Source organism: Mus pahari, chromosome 9 (assembly GCF_900095145.1).
Source record: "Mus pahari chromosome 9, PAHARI_EIJ_v1.1, whole genome shotgun sequence".
Taxonomy (NCBI): Eukaryota; Metazoa; Chordata; class Mammalia; order Rodentia; family Muridae; genus Mus; species Mus pahari.
In genome coordinates, this window is record NC_034598.1 from 9,388,154 (window position 1) to 9,398,159 (window position 10,006).

General features: G+C 42.6%; 1 protein-coding gene across 2 annotated transcripts in view; it reads right to left on the minus strand.

Moving 5' to 3' along the window:
* Sobp (sine oculis binding protein homolog) overlaps positions 1-10,000 on the minus strand; it is a 174,414-nt gene extending 164,414 nt beyond the window's left edge. For both annotated transcript variants that reach the window (XM_029542272.1, XM_021204786.2), the window contains exon 1: positions 9,852-10,000. In XM_029542272.1, coding sequence (XP_029398132.1) covers positions 9,852-9,947 — 96 coding nt within the window. In that variant the 5' untranslated portion in view covers positions 9,948-10,000. The remainder of the gene's footprint in view (positions 1-9,851) is intronic.
* Between the last annotated feature and the right edge of the window lie 6 nt (positions 10,001-10,006).

Here is a 10,006-nt window from a genome sequence, read left to right on the forward strand (position 1 = left end):
AAACAAACAAACAAACAAACAAATAAAACAAAGAGTTAAAATTCTGAATAACTGTAAATAGCAATGCTCAGTATTACGTAGAGATGGATGTGCTAAGGGGAGGGGGCGTGAAATCTGCTTCTGCCCCAAACCTTCAAACAGTGTTTCTCTTTATTTCCTGAAGACCTAAGGCATGAAACCTTTAAAAGTTCCTCGAGGGCTGGAGAAATGTTCTGGTTAAAAGTTAAAAGGGCAGTTAAACGTTCTGGTTGCTCCTCCAAAGGACCCAAGTTCAAATCCAGCCTCTACATAGCAACTAGCAACCATTTGTAAGTCCAATCCCTAGGAATCAAATGCCCTCTTCTGGCTTCCAAAAGCACCAGGCACACATGTGGTGCATAGCCATACATGTGTGCAAAACACCCACGTGCATAGAATGAAAGTTCTGCAAAAGTTTCTCCTAGCTTTACAATTATATGAAATAACAGAGCTTCTACTTATGTGTAAAAACCGTGAAGTTTTTGCAACAACAGCAACAATAAAAAAAAAAAACCTCTCAAAATTATGGTGCTCACACAACAGAAATTTTACTGAGCAGTCATTTCAAATACTTTATCATTGTTCTCACAAACCATCAAAATGTGCCAAAAATTGCAATATTTTGGCATCTGAATTATATTTTGCAGACTGCTTCTTGCCTTTGGAAATGACACAAAAATCCTCTCTCATACCATGTGGTCCAATTTGGGTTTGGAAAATAGGTCACTAAAATTATAATGATAATTTCTGAGTCTTAGAGCAGTTAGCAGTGTTACCACATCCTTTAAATCTAGTGTTCCTTTCAATAGCCCTGTGTGATGGGTGTTGCGTTTCCATAATAAACTTCTGGTGAACTGATGTAAAATCCTCAACTGACAACAGAAGATCAGAGCATGAAACATCAGATCATGAAACATCAGAACCAAAACAGAGGTGTTTTCATTCTTTTTTTCCTCTAATAGTTTTTGAAAATTTCATACATTACTATACCATTCCCACCCTTCATCCAGCCCTGTCCAATTCTTCCAGTGTTCCCCACTCCCTCTCAAATGCAATGCCTCTCCTTTATTATCCTTGCATATATAAACGTGTAAACACACACTACTGGCTTCCTTTTGCTAGTGTGCATATGTTACATGTTCTTGGGGATGGCCTCCTGGAATGGATACTGTCAGAGGGCGTCTCCATGGAGAAGACCGCTACCCTCCTCTCAGCAGACACTAACTGCCCGAGCATAGTGAAGACCTATGGGCAGGGCCTTGTGAGAGTTCCCCCATCCGTGCTGGCATGTCAACTGGTATTGTCATTATGTGAGTCTTGTTTTGGCAATCACATTGTTACAATTAATTTTCTGATTCTTATGCCAGGCTTAATTCTACTATAGATTCAGTGGCAAGGGGCCAACAATTCCAAAGAATTTACCTCCTGGATCAACCAAGAACTTAGAACAAAATCATACCACACGTTTGATCATTGACCTGGACTCCCCTAATTAGTTTGCATTATTGGAGATAGGATGTGCAAAATTGACACTTAAAACTGAATCTTCTCACTCTAGCACTTTCTGACATCACACATGGCTGAGTGCTTTGCACTTCCAATGGCCACCCCCATCTTTTTTCTCAAGGCCTCTGTGTATATGTGTGCACATGTGCACGTGTGTATGGAGAGCAGGAGGAAGTGGGAGTGCCCTCGGTGACTTCTCTACATTATTTGTTTCAGATTTTCTCACTGGATCTGGGGAGTGCTGATTCAATTAGATTTGGCATGCAAAAAGCCCCAGGAGTCTCCCAGTGTCTGTCCCTTGGGCTCTCTAGAGCTGAGGTTACAGGCATACAGCTGCACCTGCGTTTTTATATGGGTTCTGGGGATCTGAATTCAGGTCTTAAGACTTGTACAACAAGCACTTTACCCACTAAGACATCACTCCAGCCCCTCTCTAATATATATAATATATATATATATATATATATATATATATATATATATATATATGAACTATTTATATTCTTGTTGAATCTTAATTCCCATAATGTTCCTTTGACACTCTTCTCATTCAATTGGAGGTCTTGCACAAATGTCAAAGCTCAGGGCTAGAAATGTAGTTGGTTGAGCACTCACCTACCATGCACAGAGTCCCGAGTTAGGTCCCCTGCACTGCATAAGCTGGGCATTGTGGCACATGCCTGTAATCACAGTTCTGCAGAGGGAGAAGCAGGAGGATCGGAAACTCAAGGCCTGAGTCTGCTACATAAGGATTCCAAGGTCAGCCTGGGCTATGTGAGTGAGGCCTATCTCTATTTTCTTCAAAGAAAGTGATAATGCTCATGAGAACCCTCATATTTATGAGAACTCCAATTGCTACAACTTTTAGAAAAGATAATTTAACTGTGAATTAAAATCTTTAAACATTGAAATACCATTTGACTTGGCAATTTCATTTGTATCCATTAGCAACTAACCTAAGAAAAGAGGTACAAAAAGATTTATGTTCAGAAATTCTTATCTCAATGCTGTTCTCTTGGGAAAAAAAAAAAACCTAAGTGTCAAATAATTGGAACTTTGTTAAATAAATTTCAGTCTAATCATACAATAAAATACTATTTTGCCACTAAAATATGTGTGGTAAATAGATTTTAGTGACTTGAAAAGCTATGTATAAGTTTTAAAGGAAAATCCATTGCTTTTTTAAAATTGTACATCACACATGGAAAACAGCAAAAAAAAATATAAGATGCTGACAATAATTTTGTTTATTGGGGAAATTAGAGCTTTGTTTTTCTTTCTATTGCTTGTCTGAGATTTATTTGATTACTTTTATTATTTGTGCTGTAGTGTATGTGTGTGTTTATACTGTGTGGGAGTATGTGTACATATGTGTGCAGCACCTTTAGAGGCCAGATGAGGGCATCAGATCCTCTGGAGCAAGAGTTACAGGCAGTTGTGAGCCACCTAACATGAGTACTTCCAACTCAAGCCAGGCCTCTCTAAGAGCAATGTGTGCTCCGAAGACCTAAGCATCCCACCAGCTCCACCCTTCGCCCATTTCTAGTCCTTCTTCTACTATCTCTGCCATGACTGTGTGCTGTTTTTATAAAAATAAAAAGCTAATTTCAATTAAAATTAATTAACCTACAGTTTCACTCATAGGCAACCAGATCAGTCATACCCACAATTTAAATGGTAATAAAAAGAATCTGTCAGTTACATTACTTAACTTCACAACATTCTGACATGTATTATCAAAAAGCAGAGCACATGAGAAGCACTTTCAAAGGAAAAGGAAACTCCCAATCCAGAACAATTCACAAGCCAGGGGAGAGGGTTCTGGGGAGAGGAGATTCTGATAGTCTCTGCTAGGTATGGTTATGGATAACAGAATAATTAGTTTTGGAAAATATTTTCTCTCTCTTGTTGTGTCCATATGTTCTGCCTGACTTGTGGGGTCAACTCTTAAAGTCTCTTGGACTTGCTAAGAGAGATAGATAAGGAAAGGGAGAGAGGCAGAGCCTTGCTCCAGTCCAGATGGAGTGAAAATGGACTGGCTTAGATCAGGCTCAACTCTGTGCTCAGGAGGGGCCAGCGGCTGAGTCTAAGATGTCTCTCGTAACACAGACCCAGTGGACTAGTTTTATTTTATGGTTATGCTAAGAGAAAGGTCAGGAAGTGGAATTTAGATAGTGCAGAAGAGATGTGTAAAAAGCCCCTCACAGATTACAAAGTGCTTCCACATTTATAGTCCCACTGGGTCAGATGGCAGAAGATTGACTCCCCGCGGATGACTCATTAGGTGGCCATAACCATGCTCAAACTAAGACAAGTGGCCTGGGTGGCTCTCGTGGTACACAGGGAACTTCATTTTTATTTGTCCGGCTATAGCTTCCTAGCTTCAAGTCCTTTACAGACAATCACAGTGCTTTATTTTGGGTCACTTTGCTACATTGTTACCAGCCATCTCCACACTGATCTTAATAGTTAGTGCAGGGGATACATCATAACACCGATACACACCTAGAACAACTGAGAAGAGTCCTTCTTCTCTACTGATATTTTCCAAACTCCACAGTTACATAATTGTCATATAAAGCCAAAATCATGTGTTGCCGCATATAAAAATCTATCTTGCTTCCATGAGATGTACAGTAAACAGTCACGTGACTCATTGTACTTTACTGCCAAGACATCAACTACTCTAAAAGGGTCAAAGGAATGCTGGAAACGTATAGCTACTGGCTGGGCTGGCACAGTGGCAGGCACAGCAGGTGTACAGCTGCATGCAGCTGTGTCTTATCACAGCTGCAAAAGTAGCCTTAAAAAAAAAAAAAAAACTTTAAAAACTCACCCAAACTTGTTGCATTTTTTTCTTCCTGACTGTGTCAGAGACATTGGGCTTTCCTGAAGTTTGGTGTCCCCAAGGCTTTTGTTAGAGGAGAGATAGTGACAACCATCTATCAGTCTACAGACCCTAAAATACACATTCAGCAGACCTTGCTCACAGGAGCGTCCATGTCTGTTTCTATGTTTCAACTAGCACTGTTTTTAAAAAGTAGTCTATTTTTTGCCTCCTTCTGTACTGTAATATCCCTTCTCTTTCAGGAAAACATTTAATAATTTCATTAGTTAGAGAAAGCAAGTGTGGCCGATATCTCAGTCCTGAAGAGGAAGTTTTAGACCCCAGAAATACAGTTTATATCCCACCTTCTCATTTTTCTAATCTAATACCTTTTTTTTTTTTTCAAAAAAAAAAAGAAGAAGAAGAAGAAGTGTAAAGCCTTCTTAAGTCAAACAGACATTTCCTCGGACATCAAGATCCAGAGTCTGGCCTTTCTCTGAAAGTCCCCATTTAGAGACCCACTGTGCACACTAATATTTACTCTTCATTGAGGCCCTGTTTTGGACTTTCCTTAGAACTCCGTTCCCTCTTCGTTCCTTTAAGTCTGTCTTTCACAGAAGAAAAGCAGGGCTTGGCTCCTTGGAGCGGCGCTTGGCAGGCCGCGAGGCAGGAAACACAGAAGGGAATGAGTCTGTCAGACTCATTTTCTTCTATTGCAAATGCTTATTTCAGATTCGGGAGGAAGTGGAGTGCTCCTTTTCCATTTCCTAGTATCTGGAGCCTACAAGCTGTGTAAGGCTTAGAGAACGGTATTGTACCCTGCACCATACTCATCCAGTTGCCAATGGAGACTCATAAAAAGCCCATCCTACCAGAGCATAATGCTTAACTCTCAGAGCCCTTGTACTATCTCTTAAGATCGGTCCAGTCTTAATGAGTAACTGGGAGAAATGCTAAAGGCTCAGCAGTATTCCAACCCTGCTCCCAAGGGACTAGGGTTATGCCCCATTTACCTTTAGTCCTTAACCCTGCCACACAGCACACCCGAGGCTCCAGTTCAGTCTGATATAATGTGTAAAGTTCTCCAATAGGGGTTGGTCCCAAATCCACTTACTAAGTTCCTGAGGCATACTGCAACTGGCCCCAGAATGGTGTTTCCCAAGCTAAGCCTTAAGATATACCTGTTTTGGACATAAGTTCATTTCAGCCTTAAGCACATGGGCTTTTCCAGGCCATACTCTGATTTCTATCCCTTTCTTTTATAACATCAAGTCATTCAACTCCGCAGCTTCCTTTCCTGCCCCAGCAATTAACATTTCTAAAGCCCAACAGAGACCATCAGAGAACCAAACCAGAAAATCTCATGGAAAATTTCCTACTAATCCTAACAGATGTGCACCCCTCAAACTGTGGGAGATAAGACCGAAGTATAATTTTAGCCTCAAATTAGTTATTGATGATATTTGTAGACAGAAACATTCAGCGAAAGTGAGACCTTGTGACATTTCACACAAATAGCCCTATAGTTGAGTACTTGGTAAAGAAGCCAAATACTGTAAGTAAATTAAGAATAATGGGAGGTCTCCAGGTCAGAGTGCCCACCCAATCTGTGCACATTAGATTGGTCAAAGTTTTAAAAGATAAAATTTTGACTCATAATCTCTATTTATAGTTTAGAAATTTTTGAATTGTGTTATTGTTTGGGACCTGCTGAGCACAATTTACTGAGGTTTATATGCACAAAAACATATCTTGACCTCAGAAAGTATATATGTGTGTGTGTGTTTGTATTACATTCATTAATACATAGCTTTTATATGGTATCACCATGTTCTAGGAAAATTCTTGAGCTAATTAACTCTTCCATATGTTGGAATTTCTCTGTGTTGACTTCCATGAACTATGACACATGTAAGCTAACAGCCTATCAAGAGTTACATTGACTATAGAATCCCCATAGTCATTTTGAAGCCCAAAGTAAGGAAGCTATACAACTCTTTGATTGCTAGTTCAGTTTTTAACATCTTCTCTACTTATTTACTATGCCTATTAAGTAAGGCATCGTAATTATAACTAAGTCCAGCAAAAGAGTCTGCTCAGTTCTTCTTCAAGCCAGGAAAAAATCAGAATCAAAAGAAGAAAAGATAAAGAAACAGCACAAGGCTCCCAGTAAGACAAACATTCCAGCTGGGAGGATATTTCCCCTGAAGGACACCATAGCCAAGCTATGCCAAGTCGTGTACTTTTCACACACAAAATTATATTGTATCAAATTTAAATTTGTTACAACTGCCATGTCCATTAAACCAGTGATAAGGAAACCGTAACTCTATCTGAGCTAGTGAAACAGCCGCCAGCATTAGCCCACAGCCGCCTGAAGACCACCCCCACTGCCATCACTGGTGTCAGCGAAACCTCAGCTAGGTTGCCTTCTCCAGCCATTTTTAGCTAACTATGTGATTGTCACGATTAGAAAAATCTTGAAGTGTCTGAGTGAGGCAGTTCTATCGGCCGCTCCCGACACTCTGCATTTGCTGCACTTAAAATAGACACTTGTACCAGTGTCCTTTCTATTACCCAAAGGAGAAAAAAAAAAAAATCACATACACACCAGTCCCTTTTCTTTCAGCTCACAGAGAAGCAACTCAATCCAAGGAGTGTTGAAACCTGAGTAGGTCACTGTACACCGCGATAAAATTCCCTAATCCCTGGGCCAAATCTCCCCAAGGGGGCCTCCTCCTGATCTCCACTTCCCAGGCTGACTTCTCCATTCCTCTCTCCTTTCCCCTTTCATTTCCCCTACCTTCAAGCCTTGATATGTGATCCGAAGTGGGGGCTCAGGTTTCCGTTTTTACAGCTTAGGCCCCGCTAGCTGTATACATTCCTTTCTTTCTGCTGGGCAGTGATTACTTACCAGGGCTTAGTTTACACTGGTCCAGATGAAGGCAAATACAGCCAAGCGGCCCCAGCAGCACTGATATGAAGCTGTACAAGGCTACATTGTGTTCTGGATGACATTTTGTTGCACACATTTTTATACAGGGCAACCAACTTATGTTACCCTATACTTCAGTTCAGGAAGCTGAAGGGATAATAATACCAGGAGGGGTGGGGAAGTTATTGGTGTGGCTATTAATATTAAAATCAGGGAAAATATTAATGAGTTCAAAGTAAGTCTGTGATTTTGAGAAGCTACTTTAAACAAAGATTTTTTTTATGATGTTGTATTAGAAGAATGCCTATAGATTCACTAGACACCCTGGCATGATATACATGAACATGACTGAAAATTTTTGCCAGACCCTTTCATTTTGTTCCAAACCAGAGGGAAAAAAATGCCACAATTCAATTATATGCTGGAAAAAAAGAAAGAAAGAAAAAGAAAAAAGAAAAGAAAAACCTTTTAATGCCACAGAATGAAAGAAGGATTGAGGCTTCAAACAGTAGAAGGCAATTTAGAGAAAGAAAAATAACATTTTAAAAAAGAGGAAGTTCTGTGCATCCAGGTTAATCCCATACTCAGTCTTGCAGCATGGGCTGAGAACTGTGTAATTTTTCCCCTTCACACAATGTTGTTTTTGTTTCTTCCTCGCTAGTTCAGACAAACATCTGTTATACTGTAGAAGGACAACTATCTCCCAAACCACGGAGTGCCTGCAGCCAAAGCCAACAGCACCAGCCCCAAGCCCTGAGCACAGTCAGCCTTTATATCCAGCCGGGATAACATTTCACATGTTTTGATTAAAATTAGCTAATTTGTAATTCTAGAACCTATGAAACTTAAAAGCTGCCATCCATATAGAGGGCATTAGGCAGCATCTTAAAGGGCCAGAGCTAGCTGTGGTTGCCTGGTGGCCTTCTCTGGTTGTCCCCCACTCTCCATTTAAAAAACGACACGGAAAAGTAATGTAGAAACACAAGACAGGAGGGAAGGGCCAGAACTGCAGAACACACTCTGCCTCTTGAAGAGAAAACAACTTTTACAGATCTCTTTCTTTCTTTTCTTTTTTTAAAAACTGTCTATCATTAGAATCAATGGTGGTTTCTGTTACAGAGAATGGTATTAATTTCCAAGGCAAAGCTTCCTAACTTTCCCAGATGGATAACTCCTGCTTCCAGACACTAAATTCTTCACCACCACCACCACCTCCCAAAATAAAAGCCCTACTCCCGAAGCCTGGAATACAAGGGAAACCCCCCGGAGAGAGGTAAAGCTAGGGTCATACACCTAGTTTCACAAACACATAAGATGTGTGTCTGTTTGCCCCTTCTAAACGTGGGCTTCGTCGCAGCACCCTCACCAAATAGGCTTGCTATAACCCAGAAGATGCCCGAGCCGTAATAACAGTGAGTTGGTCCCATACCATTTTAACCAGTTTGCCTTTCAAATACAAACTTAACCAAGTCACCTGACTGTATTGAAGACTCCATGCAGAAGTGGAGAACACCAAGAAACGCGAAAAACAAGCCATATATATATATATATATATATATATATATATATATATATGTCATAGAAACAAATCTATGTACGTAAAGTGATTTCTTTTTCAAATCGGGAAACTCGTGAAATGCACACACAAGATAAAATCCTCACCCAGGCAAAACCCAGGCAAAACACACAACTTTGAGGAAAATAAAGAAGTGGGGGTGGCAGAGGAGACCAGGCTGAGCCCTGTTCTTGGGCTTCAAGGCGAACAGCTGGAGCGCCAAGAGGCTGCGCTCGCCACCTCTGGAGCACCGCTGGCCTGGCAGGGCGCCCGGCCTCGCAGAGAGGACTCGGGGCTGGCCTTCGCGAACAATGGGCAGGCGGCTGCGGAGGCCGCCCCTCAGACAGCTGGCTTTCAGCCGGGCTTGCCGGGTCTGCTAACAGGAAAGTGAGACGTGCAGAGGCGAGCGGGAGACCCGGGGCAGAGGCGGAGAAGAGCGGCCGGGGACAGCGAGGTGAACCCGCTGGCTGCAGCGTCCCTGACCCGCGCCGTTCCGGCCCAAGCCTCGGCCACTGACAGCTACACGGCCGGCCGCAGCTGGCGAGTTGGAGCAAAGCGGGATCACCGAGCCTGGGGATGGACCGGGAAGAGGGGTGGGATCCAGGTATCCCGGGTGCCCCGGCCCGGCGTCTCTTAACTTTCGAGGGGTCCGGAGATTCATTTCCGAAAAAGGGAGAAATACTACACCGACCATCGGGAAAGCCACTGCACCATGCTCACTCGCCACTGGGGTTCAGTGCCCTCGCCCGGCAACATCTGTACCAGTCTATGGTTTGTGAGGTTAAATAGTATGCCCCCCCTGCCCCCATCAAATCTGATGTTGGCAGATTTCGGAGATGCAGCCCATGAGTTGGCCTCGGCTTTGCACCTGGAGGGGGAGCTGAGGCGTCCCGGGGACCCAGCAGAAACTGACAAGTGCGCCCCTGTCCCCCCCGCAGCCTACACAACAGCCCGAAGGGAGCGGACGGAATAAAGAGCTCGGTCTCCCCAGCCCCCGAATCCGAAAATACCTTCATCTCCTCGTTGATCTCCCTCTTCACGGGGTGAGCCGGTTTCCGGCTCCTTTTATTTTCCGGAGGTCTCCCTTCTTTCTCCATTTCTGCCATGTTTTTGTGTCTGGTTTCTGTGGAGATGAAATGGCTGCTGCCGCCGCCGGCGGCGGCGG